Genomic DNA, 17,126 nt, shown 5'->3' on the forward strand with positions numbered 1-17,126 from the left:
TAGAAAATTTGTCTTTCAAATGCAAGACTTAAGAGAAAGATAAAAAGGTGAGAAATCATATGTGATTCAATAAGGTTAAAATGTTTGTATTCCTACATTGGAAGATGATACTTGTAACTCCTAAGAATTTTATCATTAATATATTTTTATATAGTTAGAAGGAGCATACATAGACAAAGGGCATGGGTGTGAGTTGACTATGATGGGATGATTTCTAAAAAATAAAATAAAGGGGTGAGAAAGAGAGGTACACTGGGAGAGGAGAGAAGTAGAAAGGGGAAAATTTTCTTTCATAAAAGAGGCATGAAAGAAAAGAGTGGAGGGGAAGATAGGGTGGTGGCAGGTAACTCTTGAACCTTACTGTCATTAGAATTGTCTCAAAGAGGGAATAACATACACACTCACTCAGGCATAGAAATATATTTTGCCTTACAGAAAAATAGGGACAGAAGAGAGATGGAGAAAGGTGCGTGTGTGGAAGTTGTGGGGGGGAGGTGATAGATTGGGGAGGCAGTGGTCCAAAGCAAAACAGACTTCTGAGGAAGGACAGGGTAAAGAGAGACAGAAAGAAAGGAAGGAAGAGAGAGACAGAGAGAGAGAGAGGGAGGGAGGGAGGGAGGGAGGGAGGAAGGAAGGAAGGAAGGAGGGAGGGAGGAAGGAAGGAAGGAAGGAAGGAAGGAAGGAAGGAAGGAAGGAAGGAAGGAAGGAAGGAAGGAAGGAAGGAAGGAAGAACAGAGAGAGAGAGAGATAAATGGGGGTGGGGGAAATGGAGGCAGGGAATAGGATAGAGGGAAATACAGAGTTAGTAATCATAACTGTGAATGGGAGTGGGATGAATTCATCCATAAAATGGAAGCAGATAGGAGAGTGGATTAAAAACCAGAACCCAACAATATGTTATTTACAAGAAACACATTTGAAGCAGAAAGACACAAACAAAAAGATAAGAGGCTAAAGCAGAATCTATTACACTTCAGCTGATGTAAAAAAAAAAAGTAGGGGTAGCAATCATGATCACAGAGAACACAAAAGTAGAAATTGATTTCATTAAAAGACATAAGCAGGAAAACTACATTTTGCTAAAAGGTACCATGGACAATGAAGTAATATCAATACTAAAGTTATATGCATCAGATGGTATAGCATCCAAATTTTTAAAGGAAAAGTTAAATGAGTCACAGGAGAAAATGAACAGTAAAACTATACCAGTAAGAAACTTCAACTTTCCCATTTCAGAACTAGATAAATCTAACCGAAAAAATAAACAAGAAAGACATTAAGGAGATGCATAGAATTTTAGAAAAGTTAGACACAACAGAACTCTGGAGAAAACTGAATAAGAATAGAAAGGAATATAGCCTTTTCTGTTTGTTTGTTTTTCGTGTTTTTTTATTAGGCAATTGGGGTTAAGTGACTTGCCCAGGGTCACACAGCTAGTAAGTGTCAAGTGTTTGGTCTGAGGCCACATTTGAACTCAGTTCCTACTGACTTCAGGACTGGTGATCTATTCACTACACCATCTAGCTGCCCCACTATACCACCTACCTGCCCCAAATATAGCCTTTTCTCAGTGATACATAGCACCTACACAAAAACTGACCATATATTAGGTATGAAAACCTCACAACCAAATGCAAAAAAGCAGAAATATTAAAAACATCCTTTTAAGATCATAATGCAATAAAAAAAGCATCCAACAAAGGGCTGTGAAAACATAGATTAAAATTAATTGGAAACTAAAAAATGTAATCCTAAAGAATGAGTGGGTCAAAGAATAAATCATAGAAATAATTAATAATTTCATTAAAGAGGAAGACAACGATGAGACAACATGCTAGAATTTATGGGATACAGCCAAAGCTGTTCTAAGGCAAAAATTTATATTTCTAAATGCTTACATCAATAAAGTAGACAAAAAAAAACAGATCAACTAATTGGACATGCAATGAAATAAATAAATAACTAGAAAAAGAACAAATTTTAAAATCCCCAGGTAACAACAAATCAGAAATCCTGAAAATCAAAGGAGAGATTAATAAAATCAAAAGTAAGAAAACCATTGAATGAATAAAAATGGGAGCTAGTTTTATGAGAAAAAATAAAACAGCAAAACTACTGATTAATTTGGCTTTTTGAAGAGGAAGAAAACTAAATTACCAGTATCAAAAATGAAAAGGGTGAATTCACAACCAATGAAAAGTAAATTAAAGCAATTATTAGGAGCTAGTTTGTGCAATTATATGCCAATAAATCTGACAATCTATATGAAATGAGTGAATATTTATAAAAATATAAATTACCCAGATTAACGGAAGAGGAAATAAAATGCTTATGCATGCATTCAATTTATATTACCCAATCTTAAAAAAAGAAATTGAATAAACCATTGATGAGCTCCCTAAGAAAAAAATCCCTGGGACTAGATGAATTCACAAGTGAATTCTACCAAACATTTAACGAACTTCATTTCAATACATTATAAGCTATTTGGGAAAAAAAAAATAGGTTAAAAAGAGTCCTACCAAATTCCTTTTATGACACAAATATGGTACTTATATCTAAACCAGGAAGAGCAAAAACAGAGAAAGAAAACTACAAACCAATTTCCCTAATTAATATTGATGGAAAAAATTTAAATAAAATACTAACAAGAGCAATATTTCACAAAGATCATACACTATGATCAGATTGGATTTATACTAGGAATATAGGACTGGTTCAATATTAGGAGAACTATGAGCATAATTGACCACATCCATAACAAAAACAACAAAAATCATATAATGATCTCAATAAAGATACAGAAAGCCTTTTGACAAAATATAACACGTTCATTCTTATTAAAAATACTGGAAAGGATAGGGATAAATGGAGTTTTACTTAAAATGATAAGTAATATTTATCTAAAAACATCAGCAAGCATTATCTGTAATAAGGACAAGCTAGAAGCCTTCCCATTAAGATTCATCCCAAGGAATGAAGCAAGGATACCCATCATCATCACTATTATTCAATATTGTACTAGAAATGCTAGCTATAGCAATAAGAGAAGAAAAAGAAATTAAAGTACTTAGAATAAGCAATAAGGAAACAAAACTATCACTCTTTAAATGTTATATCCTTAGAGAATCCAATAGAATCAACTAAAAACTAGTTGAAATAATAACTTCAGTAAGGTTGCCGGATATAAAATAAACCCATATAAATCATTAGCATTTCTATATATAACCAACAAAGCCCAGTAGTAAGAGAAAGAAAGTGAAATTCCAAATAACTGTAGACAACATAACATACTCGGGAGTCTACTTGCTAAGACAAAGCCAGGAACTGTATGAACACAATTACAAAACATTTCACCCAAATAAACAAGATCCAAACAGTTGGAGAAATATTAATTGATCATAGATAGGCCAATCTAGTATAATAAAACTGACAATTGTACTTAAATTAATCTACTTATTCAGTTCCATACTAATCAAACTACCAAAAATTATTTTATAGAGCTAGAAAAAATAACAAAATGCATCCGGAAGTACAAAAAGTCAAGAATATCAAGGGAGTCAACGAAAAAAAAATATGAAGGAAGGTGGCTTAGAAGTATCAGATCTTGGGGCAGCTAGCTTGCTCAGTGGATAGAGTGCTGGCCCTGGATTCAGGAGGACCTGAGTTCAAATCCGACCTCAGGCACTTGACACTTATTAGCTGCGTGTCCCTGGCCAAGTCACTTAACCCCAACTGCCTCACCAAAAAGAAAAAAAGAAGTACCAGATCTTAAACTGTGTTACAAAACAATAATCATCAAAACAAGCTTGGTATTGACTAAGACATAGGGTGGTGGACCAGTGGAATAGATTAGGTACATACTACATAGTAGTAAATGACCATAATAATGTAGTGTTTGAGAAATCCAAAGATCCAAGCTTTTGGGACAAGAATTCACCATTTGATAAAAATTGTTGGGAAAAACTGGAAAGCAGTCTGGGAGAAACTAGTTATAGACCAACATCTCACAAGTATACAAAGGTCATTGATACAAAGGTCAAAATGGGTATATGATTTAGACATAAATTATGATATAAGCAAATTAAGGGAGCATGGAATATATTGTCTGCCAGATCTATGGATAAGGAAAAATTTGTGACCAAATAAGAGATAGGAAACATTATGGGATATAAATGAATAACTTTTATTACATCAAATTAAAAAGGTTTTACACAAACAAATCTAAGGCTGCCAAGATTAGAAGGAAAGTAAAAAACTAGAAGAAAAATTTTACGAGTTTCTCTAATAAAGGCCTCATTTCTCAAATATATAAAGAACTGAGTCAAATCTAGAAAAATACAAGTCATTCCCCAATCAATAAATAATCAAAGGATATGAACAGCAGTTTTCAGAAGAAGAAATCAAATCTATCTATAGTCACATGAAAAAATGTGCTAAATCAGTATTGATTGGAGAAATACAAATTAAAACAACTCTGAGGTACTACCCCACCCCTATCAGATTGGCTAATATGACAGTAAAGGAAATGACAAATATTGGAGAGGATTTGGAAAAATTGAGACACTAATGCACAGTTGGTGGAGTTGTAAACTGATTAATCCAACCATTCTGGAGAGTAATGCCCAAAGGGCTATAAACCCATGCATACCCTTTGACTCAGAAATACCACTACTAGGTCTGTATCCCAAAGAGATTTTTAAAAAGAAGAAAAAGGATCTATATGTACAAAATATTTATAGCAGTTCTTTTTGTGGTGCCAAAGACCTGAAAATTGAGGAGGTGGGGAATGGTTGAACTACTTGTGATACATGATTGTGATGTAATACTATTGTGCTATAAGAGATGATGAGCAAGATACTTTAGAAAAACTTGGAAAGACGTATATGAACTGATGATGCATAGCGAAGTGATCAGAACCAGGAAAATGCTATACACAGTAACAGCAATATTGTAAGATGATCAACTGTGAATAACTTAGCTATTCTTAGCAATACAAGTATCCAAGTCAATTCTGAAGAACTTATGATAAAAAATTCTATCCACCTCCAGGGTTGGAGTTTGAATGCAGATGGTAGCATACTTTTTTGTTCTGTTTTCTTTCACAACATAGTTAATAAAGAAATATATTTTCATGATTGTACGTGTGTAATATTTATCAAATTGCTTGCCTTTTCAAGGAGGTAGGAGAAAGGAAGGAAAGAGAATTTGGAAGTCAAAATTTAAAAATTATCAAATATTAATTGTTTTTATATATAATTGGAAAAAAGTTGAATATTACTTTTTTATTTTTAACATTCTTTTCTTTTTAAGTTTTGAATTCCAGATTCTCTCTCTCCCTGACAATCCTTCCCCACTCCCTGAGAAGGCAAGTAATATGATATCAGTTATATACTTGAAATCATGCAAATCATATTTCTACACTAGCCATATCTCAAAAAATAAACAAGAAAAATAAAGTGAGAAAATTATACTTCAATTTACACTCAGAGTTCATCAGTTCTCTCTCTGGAGGTAGATTGCATTTTTTCATCATGAGTCTTTTGGAATTGTCTTGGATCTTTGTATTGATCAGAATAGTCTAATCTTTCACTGCTGATAATCATTGCTGCTGCTATTCAGTTGTTTTCAGTCATGTCTAACTCTTCTTGACCCTATTTGGAGTTTTTTTGGTAAAGATAATGGAATAATTTGCCATTTCCTTCTCCAGCTCATTTTACAGAGGAGAAAAGTGAGGTAAACAGGGTTAAGTGACTTACCCAAGGTCACACAGCTGGTACTTCTCTGAGGCCATATTTGAACTCAGGAAGAGCCATCTTCCTTATTTCAGGCCTGGCACTCTACCCATTGCACCACCTAACTGCCCCCACTCTACCACCTAGATGCCCTTATCATTATTACAATACTGCTGTCACTGTGCACAATGGTCTCCCAGTTCTTCTCATTTCACTTTCATCAGTTCATATGGGTCTTGTCACGTTGTTTGGAAACCTTTCCCACAGAACAATAGGACTCCATCACAATCATATGCCACAACTTATTCAGCCATTCCCCAACTGATGAGTATCCCCTCAATTTCAATTCTTTGCCACCACAAAAAAAAAGCTGCTATATTTTCCTTTTCCTTTTTCTTTGATCTCTTTGTAAAACAGACCTAGTAGTGGTGTTGCTGGGTCATGAAATCTTTTTTAACCATTCTTCTCAAGTATTCTCCTTTTAACTTAATCAAAGTTAAATCCAAGAGATACTTCCATTTACTAAATGAATAAACGATTTTTTTCTCTTAGATTTATTCTCTCTGTTTCAGGGAGGAGTCCTTCCTGGGTTAACCAGGTTTCTCTATTTACAAGCTGGGTAGGCCTTCAGTAAGTACAAAGGTTTCAGTGAAGGACACTGTTTCATAACTGATAAAGGAAAAACCAAAGGTTTCTCATTTAGGTGGGACTAAGAACTTCAAACTATTGTCCTAATATTATTTTGTGATATGTAGTATAAAGGAGTTAAGGAATGAGGGATGAGGGCTTCACATCTCTAACAATCGGTCTTAATGATGAAGCATCTAGTAGAAGCTGGGGATGAGGGGAGGATCAGGAAAGGCTTCGTGTGAAAAGTAGTGCTTGAAATCCTAAGAGAAATAAGAGGTTGTTATGAGATAGTAAAAGAATGAATGTATTGCAGAGGTTCTCAAAGTGGGCAATACCGCCCCCTGGGGGACACTGGAACAATGCTTAAAATGGTATCAAAGGAACAAGACACCAAAGGCAATGTGAATTCACATCATCAAGAAGGTGTCATCAATGCCAGAGCAAAGTATCTATCTGAATTAGCCTATTAAAAAGAACCTAACCTTGAAAAGGAGTCTCACTTGAGGAGTTTCCAGGGTTCAGAGATGGTAGTAACAACAGGAAAGGACATTAAGAAAAAATCTGATACATGCATGAACAGAGAATTTGGTTGGAGGCTATCCAAGAGTTCAAGAAGAAAGTCCTCATGACAGCAATAGATTGTTAGGAAAGAGTATGATCTGGAAACCTAGACACTGAAAGCACTTCCCTAGAAAAATCCTTCAGGTGGATCTATGGGAAAAATAGACACAGAAGGGATGAGAGCAAAGGGGATTTAGTTTTCAGATCTTATCAGCTCACTTGAGAGTTTAAAGCTGAAATTGCTACTTTTGGTTTTTGTTAAACAAATTCTATTTATCTATGTGAATGAGCAATCCTTCCAGGGTCACATAAATAATTACCCTGAATAGCTACTCCTGATACATACCCCTTTGTGCCAATGTTAAACAGTTGCCCTATGTGGTGAAACATACCCTTTACATATTAAAACATAATTAACATGAGAGTGATATACATATGAAAGAGGACTTTTTATGAAACTGTGCATCTCTCTTAACTACAACTTGTTTTTCCTTTTAAGGAAATAATAACTTTAATATATAATTTTCAAAGCTGTCCTGTTTGTTTGTGTTTCTATCTTGCTTTCTGTTTTCTTCTGTGCATTTTTTTTTCAAAATCTTCAATAAGTTCTTTCTCTTTCTTTTGGGAATCCTATCTCTAGCTCCCACTTCCTTCCCACCTGTCCTCCCCAACTGAAAAGCAAGAAGAAAAAAACTTTGTCACAAATATACATAGTCAAGCAAAACAAATTTCCACAGTGCCCATGTATATGGCTAATTCCATCATCTGAGTCTATCACCCCTCTGTCAGGAGATGAGTAAATGCTCTAACATCTGCCCTCAGATTTGCTGTTTCCTTTTTCAGAGTTCTAAAGTCTTTCACGATCGTCTTTTTTTTTTTGGTGATGTAGTCATTTTATAAATTATTCTCCTGGTTCTACATTAGTTTGTGCAAATCTTCCCAAGTTTCTCTAAAACCATTCTTCTTGTCATTTCTTATGGCTCGATAACATTCCCTTATATTCACCTACCACTTGTGCCAGGTAGAAGCTCTGGGGACTAGAAGTAATTACGTTTCTCAGCCAATGTGGGAGAGCTAGGTTAAAAAAGGTAGGCAAAAAGATGGAGGTTTTGATAGAAAAGGGTATACTGCAGATTAATATTAAATATCAAATAATACCATACAATATTAATTTTCCCCATGCTTCTTTTTCATATGTTCTCCAATTGGTAAGCATTCTCCTTTGTTTCCAGTTCTTTGCAATAAGAAAAAAATTGTCTGTAAGTGCTTGTACACATGAGTCTATTTCCTCTTTTATCTCTGGCATATGCCTAATAGTATTATTACTATGTTATAAAGTATCTGCATTTTGGTGACTTTGTGGGAATACTTCTAATTGCTTTCCAGAAAGTCTGGGACAAATTTACAGTTACAGCAACAGTATAATGGTGTGCTTGTTTTCCTGCAGCAGCTCCAACAATTGTCATTTTCCGTTTTTTGTCATCTTTGGTCAATCTGATGAATGTGAAATGGAACTTCAGAACTTCTTATTTTAATTTCCTTAAATATCAGTTATTTGGTACTTTTTTCACATGGCTGTTGATAGCTTAGATTTCTTCTTTTGAGAACGGCCAGTTCATATCCTTTAACCAATTATCTATTGGGGAATGGCTCTTGTTTTTATACATTTGAACTAGTTCCTTGTCTTTTTTGGATATCAAAGATTTTTTTTCCCCAGTTAACTGTTTGTCTTCTAATTTGTACTGTTGGTTTTGTTTGTGTAAAAACTTTTTAATTTTATGTAATCAAAATTTATCTCCTGTGATTCTCTCTATCCTTGTCTGATCATGAACTCTTCAGATGCATAAAATATTAGGGAAAGGGAAATTTAAAGAGCATCTAGTCAAATCTCTTCATTTTTCACTACCATACTGCTATAAAACTCATAAAAAGTGCAATAAAAAGTCCTCTACTTCTTGCTGCTTCTTCCTAATCTGGTTAGAGGAGAGAGAGGGGAAGATAAGTATTATGCTGATTTTATTAAGTAGTCGTATAAACTTGCCTAATCTTTATGAATAAAATGTATAAATAAGCTATTTTAAATGTAAAGTTTTCAAAATGCAAAAAAAATCTACTTTAATTACCCTTTTATTATATTAATAATTATCTATCACTGTCAATACATCACCTGATCAAGCTCTTGTAAGAGCTCATGTCTTATTTATTAATTATTTTATCTTCCTCACTGCCCAGATCTGTATGTATATATCTACATACATATACACATATATGCATATACATACATATACATTTGTTAAATATAAATATAAAAAAGATTCTACAGTACTAACAAATTACTATGTTTTATTTTTATTTCTACAGAAATATCTCTTGAAACCACCAATAAAAATCCAAAACATCTTAAATTGAAATTACTAAATACATTAGTTTTAGGTGACTTTTAATTTTCATGCATAAGAATTTTAAACTTTGTGAACTTTGTCATCCTTCAAATGGTGAAAATTACTTCTTACCCCACAATACTGCTCCTCATTAAAGATCTGTGGAGGAAGAGGAATTCCATTTTGTGGTTTTTTCTCTCCAGGTACATTCTCTCTCATCCATCTCCTGTTGTCTTCATCACCAGCAATATCAAGTTCCTTAAAGTCAATTTTATTGGCTTCCAAAAAGCCCACTACTTCTTGCTGTTTCTTCCTAATCTGGTTAGAAGCAGGGAGGGAAAGATAAGCATTATGCTGGGTTTATATAGCAGTCATATTAAACTGTCTAATTTAAATTTTTTTCATTTAATTTTTTTAATTACTCGCAAACAATAATTTTTAAATCTTATTTAGTATTTTATTTTTCCCAATTTCATGTAAAAACGATTTTAACATTCTTTTTTTTTGAATTCCAAATTCTCTCCCTCCCTTCCTTACTCCTCCCCCCTCCCCCACCATTGAGAAGGCAAGCAATTTGACATAGGTTATATATGCAAAACACATTTCCATGTAAGTCATTCTACGAAAGAAAATACAGGAGGGAAAAACAAGAAAAATAAAGTAAAGAAAAAGTATCTTTGATCTGCATTCAGGCTCTACTGGTTATTTCTCTGGAGATCGACCGCACCTTTTATCCCAAATCCTACAGAATTTTCTTGGATCATGGCATTCCTAAGAATAGCTAAATTATTCATTGTACATCTTCATACAATATTGCTGTTACTATGTACAATTTCAGATTGATGAGCAGGATGATATATGCAAACATTTGAAGAACATACAGCTGTTATAGACCTATTACTTGGAGAATACAATGAAAGATTAGTTGACTTTGAGAATCATGACATCACACTCAAATTTGCATTTCAGCCTCACCTAGTTGATAACACCAAGGCACCTAAAGAACTACAGATGGAATTGATTGAGCACTCAGTAGATGACATTTCAAAGTCATTGTTTGATGCTAAGAAAGATCCAATAGAAATATGGGGAAATGCAGTAGAATACACACACCTTCAGCAACATGCCCAAAAAAATGCTTTCTTGCTTTTCAACCACTTACTGCTGTGAATCTACATTGTCCTTACCTAACCCAAATCAAGATGCCCTTCGGGTCACAAATGACTGATACCCATCTAGAGGATCAACTGAAACTGGGACCTCCATGCTGCAATCAAAGATTCAGATGCTTTCCAACAAAAGCAGACACAACGAAGTCATTAAAAGGTTAGTTAACTTTAAAATAAACAAATAGTTTTCATTTTTTGAAATTATCACGTATATAGCAGTTAGATTTTTTATGAAATAATGCACATTTTTAAGCATATCTAATTGAAATTTCTTAAATGCAGACTTATTTGATTACGGCTAAATATTAAGCAGCCTTCCAACATGAAAAGATTTCCCACCCCTGGTCTAGTATTTAAATACTTTAAGTAAATCTTCATTTAATTTTAGGGGATAATAGCAAAACTTTAATAGTTAGAAGTCTCAATGTGATACTTTCAGACCTAGACAAAAAGATAAATAAGAAAGTAGCAAAGAAGCTGAATAGAATTTTTTTAATTTTAGATATGATAGATTTCTGGCAATTACTAAATGGAAATAGAAAGGAATATTATATATATATATATATATATATATATATATATGTGTGTGTGTGTGTGTGTGTGTGTGTGTGTGTGTGTATGTGTGTGTATATATGTGTGTATATATATATATATATATATATATATATATATATATCTGTTGAGCATGGAACCTTTGCAAAACTGATCATATGGTTGAGCATAAAAACCTCATAAACAAATGCAAAAAAAAACACCCAGAAGCACTAAATAATCCTGACACAATAAAAATTATAATTAATAAAAGGGGAGAAGGGTAGTACATGATTATTGTTTTTACTAACAAGCACAGTTAAATGTTTCTGCCTTAGCCCTGCATTGTGTGGCTATAGTCCTTTCCCAAAATCTCAACCCTTCCCTTCTACCCCTCCCAATTCGAGGCAGTGATGGCTACAGTGGTAACAACAGTGAGGGCAACAGCAGCTGCAGCACTGATTATTCTCCCAGCATGCCACTATCCCATCTTCTTTCCTTCCTCTCTTTTCCCATCATGCTGCAGAGAGACATCATAGCCTCTGTCTGGTCACCCTCACAGTTGAAGTACATGTATCATCACAGTTGAATCCACTTGAATTTAGAACTGCAGCAAGAGTCATCTCTCTAGCTCTAGACATCTCCCTCAACACACCTAAATACATCTCACTTCTTCTGGGATTTCGGACCCCCTCCTTCAAGCACAAGGGGAGAGAGGGACTATATTTTCCTTGGGGTAATCAAAGCCTCCTCTAGTCCTTGTATCAGAATATGAGGATGATTTCTCTTCTGTCCTGTTAGCATCCATCTTAGATGGATGATATAGTCTCTTTGGATAAAGGGGACTAAGTTCATAATAAATATTAGTGCTATAAACATAAAACAGAAAGGGAGAAACAAAAAATGCGAATAGAGCACGTTTACGTGCCTCCACTTTCAAAGCACTTAAATTAAAAGGGAAAATCATCCAAATGTTTGGTCTACCTTTTTCCTTTCTTCATTTGCATTACAATGCACTTTGATTCACCTACATATCTGAATACTCCTCAGTTTCCTTTACTGGTATCCCTGTCCTTCCCCTTTAGTGTGTACCCTAAAAATTTATCCCAGGTCTTTTTCACTTTCCATCCACAGACTCTTCCTTGGTGGACTCTTCATCTCCTATGGGTTCAAATATCTCTTTGCACACAACCTCAAGATCTGTATATCCAACCTTGGTCTCCCTCCTGAGCTTCAGTCCCACATCAGCAGTGTCCTAGTAGAGATATTTGTGCCTGGACATGTCCCTTAGGAATCTCAAGCTCAACATGTACAGAGCAACTCATTGTACCTTGTCCTCTCCTAAACAATACCCTCTTCTGAACTTCCAGATGTCTGTCAAGGACACCATGATAATTCCAATCACACGGATTTGCAAACTCAGAATCATTCTTTACTCATCACTCTTTCCTCATCATACATGAGGTAACTGACTGACTAGTCAGGAGCCAAATCTTGTCAATTCTGTCTACACAAGATCTCTTTGATCTATGCCCTTTTGCTGGACTACTGCAATGGTCTTCTGGTCTCTCCATTTCAAGTCTCTCCCCACTCCAGTACAAATTCCACTCAGATGCCTAATTGCTCTTCCTAAAGATTTGACCTGTCTAAAGGCCTGACTAGGTCACTCCCTTTTTCAATAAACACCATTAGCTTCCTACTGCTTTGGGCAGTACATGTGTACATGTATCTTTTCACGTGGAATGTAAGTTACTTGAAGAAAGAGACAATTTCAAATTAATTTTTGTATCGTTAGGCCCTGACAGAATACCTAAGCGGCATTTAATAAAGTCTTATTGATTTAGCAGATACTTGAAAACTATTAGATGAATAAATTAATGCCCCAGTTATTTTATCCCCTTATTCCAATAGCTATAATTTTACATTCATTTCAGATTTACTTCCTATGACCAGTTGATCCATGGATGCCACTTAGTTAAGAGGAGGTTCTAGAAAACAACTCCTCCTAGGTCAACAGGGAATAAGATATAAAACCTGTTCATTTAAATCCTGAAGACAACATTTTCACACAAAATCTGCTTTATAAAGCCCACTTGACACCTTTTTGAAATGATGATAAAATGTGATTAAGATAAAATTCACACACTTAATTCTGTACCAAAGTAAAATAAAGGTGATTCATTTTACAAATGATACCCTAAGAACACAAAACAACATATGAAACCAAATTAATACCATCTTTAAAACTTACAATAACATAGACCTCTTTCCCATCTCAGTCTCCCACCCGTATGGTTGCCCACTATAAATATGATTTAAAAGGGACCATTTATCAGAACAAAAATGCAATTCCTTTTGGCCCATAGGGATTAAAACAAATGTCTATAAGTTCCAAAAAGACAAAGTTTTAATGGATTGAAAAACTGGCCTATTCTAAAATGTCAAACCTGTAGATTATAGACAGCATAATATAGTAGAAGCTGGCTGAAAGTCAGTAGACAAGTCATTTAACATCTTGACCCCCAACAATATTAATTTCCTTTTCTTCTTCAAATTACAGTATATTTATTTATCTGTGTATATAAGATAAACAATGTAGTGAATGGAACTCTATACCTGGTGTCAGAAAACTCTAGGTTCAAATCAGGCCTCTAGCTAGTGACCTCCCACAAATCATTTAATCCCTAAGGGCCCCTAGCAACTTTCTCAAAAACTTACGGATCAAGGCATAGTCAAGATGGCAGCCAGAGTCTCCACTATTCCTCTTCTACAAAGATCCAGAAAATATACCAGATTGAATCATGACTGGGAAATCCAAGAAAAAAACCATGATGTGTCATTTTTTCCAGCCCAAATTGGCAAATGAAGACAGATATAATTTGAGAATCATTGGAAAGCCTAGATATCATATGTCAAGAAATCTTTTTTAAAAATGTCTAGTTCTCTCAGAACCAGAGGGCAAAATATAAATAAAAACAAATTCACTAGTTACCTCCTGAAAGAAACCACAGCAAAAAGTTTGGAATATGATATTCCAGAAGGCATAGGATCTAAACTTACAACCCAAAATAACTTATCCAGAAAAAGTGAGTATAATCTTGCAAGGGGGGAAATGAATTTTTAATGAAATAGAAGACTTCTTAGCATTCTTGATAAAAAGACCCAAGCTGAGTAGAAAATTTGACAACAAATTTGACAACAAAGGATTTCAACTCTGTGAAGTAGGTGCTATTATTAACTCCATTCTACCAATGAGGAAATTGAGGAAGACAGATTTTAAGTGAGTTGCCCAGGGTTAACAGTTTGTGTTTAAGGCTGTATCTGAACTTAGGTCTTCCTGACTCAAGGTGTAGGTCTGTAGCCATTGCACCACTTTGCTGGTAGGTTAAGGGAAGGATTAGTCAAGAAACAAACTCTTTAAAAAGGAGGCAGAAAACAAAGGGAAGGAAAAGTGTAAGAGAATGAGATGAAGAAAAATACCAATCAACAATCATAATTATGAAAGTGAATGGGATGAACTCACCCATAAAACAAAAGATAAGAACAGAATGGAATAGAAATGAGAATCCAAAATATGTTGATTACAAGAAATACACTTGAAATAGAAAGATACACATGGAGTTAAAATACAGTACTGGAATGCTTCAATTGAAGTTAAAAAAAAAAAGAGGGTAGCCATTATAATCTCAGAGAAAATAATAGCAAAAAACAGACCTAATTCAAAGACATAAACAAGGAAATTATATTTTGCTGAAAAATACCATAGGCAATGAATTAATATCATTACTATATATGAACCTATTGGCATAAAATCTAAAATCTTAAAGGAAAAGTTAAATGACATGCAGAAGGAAATAGAGAGTAAAACTATTATAGGGGGTACCTCTACATACCTTCCCAGACCTAGATAAATCTAACCAAAATACAAACAAAAAAGAATGAAGTACATGAATAAAAGTTTAGAATAGTTAGAAATAAGAGACCTCTGGAGAATAGAAAGGAGTATACATATTTCTTAGCTGTATAATCCACCTTTACCAAAATTGATTATGTATTAGGAAATAAAGATCTCACAAGTACAAAACAGTGGAAATGTTAAAAGCATATTTTACTGATCATGATGCAATAAAAATTACATTTAATAAAGGGCCTTTGAAGAAAAGATTAAAAATTAAGTGGAAACTAAATAATTTCATCATATTTTTTTTAAAATCATTTTAGAGAAAAAAGTTGAGGCCATTCACTGAGAACTCTCTTTTCTTCTCTCTTCACCTCATATCACTCAGATGCCTTCTGCCAGCGAACTCCTCCCTCACCTTGGTCTCATATGAAAAGGTGACACTACTACTCACCAAGGTCAATGCCTCTACCTACGCAAGTGATTTAATTTCACGCTGTCTCCTCTAATAGATTGCCCCTTCTGTCACACCTACTCTGACTTATCTTTAATCTTTCTTTATCTACTGGCTCCTTTGCTACTACCTATAAACATGCCTATGTCTCCCCATCTTCAAATAATTATTTTCATTGGATCCTTATATTTCCACTGTCATATGATATTTCTTCTGTCCCTAGAGGCAAAACTCCTGGAAAAGGCAACCTACAATAAGTGCTTCTACTTCCTCTCCTCATTATCTCATTTTAACCCTCTAAAATATGGCTTCTGACTTCACCATTCAATTAAAACTACTCCCTCCAAAGGCACAAAAGATCTCCTAATCATAAAATTCAATGGACTTTTCTCAGTCCTCATTCTTCTTAACCTCTCTTCAATCTTTGACACTGCTAATCATCTTTTTCTCCTTGACACTCTTCTCTTAAGGTTTTCAGGACCCCATTCTCTCCTGGTTCTCCTCTTATCTATTTAACCCCTCATAATCACTATCCTTTACTGGATCCTCAAGTAGGTTGCTCCCACTAACTTATGAGTATCCCACAGGGCTCTGTCTTGGACTCCCTTCTCTTCTCCATTTATGCTACTTCACTCAGTGATCTCATCAACTCCCATGGATTTAATTGTACCTCTGTGCCTATAATTCCCAAATTTACCGATCCAGCCCAAACCTCTCTGCTGACATCCAGTCTTAGATACCCAACCGCCTTTTAACCATCACCATCTGGATGTCTAGCAAACATTTTAAACTCGACATGTACAAAACTCAACTTCCTATGCTTCTCTCTAAGCTTTCCCCCATTCCAAACTTTCCTATTACCAATGAGGGGACCAGGACCCTCCCAATAACCCAGGCTTGAAACCTAGGTGTCATCCTCAATGCCTCACTATCTCTCACATATACCCCTCATATCTAATCAGTTGCCAAAGCCTGCCAATATGACCTTTGCAACATCTCTCAAATATACCCCCCTTCTCTGCTCTGATACTGTCAGCACACCACTGCATCACTTCACACTTATACTACTGAAGAAGCTTGCTGGTTGGTCTTCCTGCCTCAATTCTATCCCCATCTTCAGCTGCCAAAGTGATTTTTCTTAAAGCATAAGTCCAATCATATCAAACCATACTAAAACAAATCTAGTAGCTCCCTATCACCTCCTAAATTCGCCATAACATAGGCCCCTACTACCTTTCTGGTTTTCTTATACCTTATGCCTCCCCATGCCCATCACCCCCATACACTATTGAACAAAGTGACACTGGACTCCTGGCTGCTCCACAAATAAGAGACCCTATCTCTTGACTCCATGTATTTTCTCTGACTGTCCTCCATGCCTGGAATGTTCTCTCTCATCATCTCAGCCACCTAGCTTTCCTGGCTTCTTTCAAGTCCCAACTAAAATTCCATCTTCTACAGGAAGCCTTTCCCAATCTTAATTTTAGTGCCTTCCCTCTGTTATTTCCTATTTATCTCATACATAACTGATCTGTATTTATTTGTTCACTTATTATCTCCCCCATTACGGTCCTTGAGAACAAGGACTGTCTTTTACCTTTCTTTGTATCCCTAGCATTTAGCACAGTGTGTGGCACACAGTAGGATTTTAATAAATACTTACTGACCAATCCTAAAGAATGGGCAGGACAAAGAATAAATTACAGAAACAATGATATCATTGGAGATAATGACAACAATAAGACAATATACCAACTTTGGGAAATA

The 17,126-nt window shown here is 34.9% G+C and overlaps 1 protein-coding gene across 1 annotated transcript in view; it reads right to left on the reverse strand.

Annotated features, from left to right (window-relative positions):
* Positions 1–17,126, reverse strand: part of SH3BGR (SH3 domain binding glutamate rich protein) — an 89,223-nt gene that overhangs the window by 46,122 nt on the left and 25,975 nt on the right. Inside the window, exon 2 of the mRNA XM_020973849.2 lies at positions 9,440–9,625. Within this exon, the coding sequence (XP_020829508.1) occupies positions 9,440–9,625 (186 nt within the window). The remainder of the gene's footprint in view (positions 1–9,439; positions 9,626–17,126) is intronic.

Source organism: Phascolarctos cinereus, unplaced genomic scaffold, assembly GCF_003287225.1.
Source record: "Phascolarctos cinereus isolate Bilbo 61053 unplaced genomic scaffold, phaCin_HiC Scaffold_726;HRSCAF=1367, whole genome shotgun sequence".
Classification (NCBI taxonomy): Eukaryota; Metazoa; Chordata; class Mammalia; order Diprotodontia; family Phascolarctidae; genus Phascolarctos; species Phascolarctos cinereus.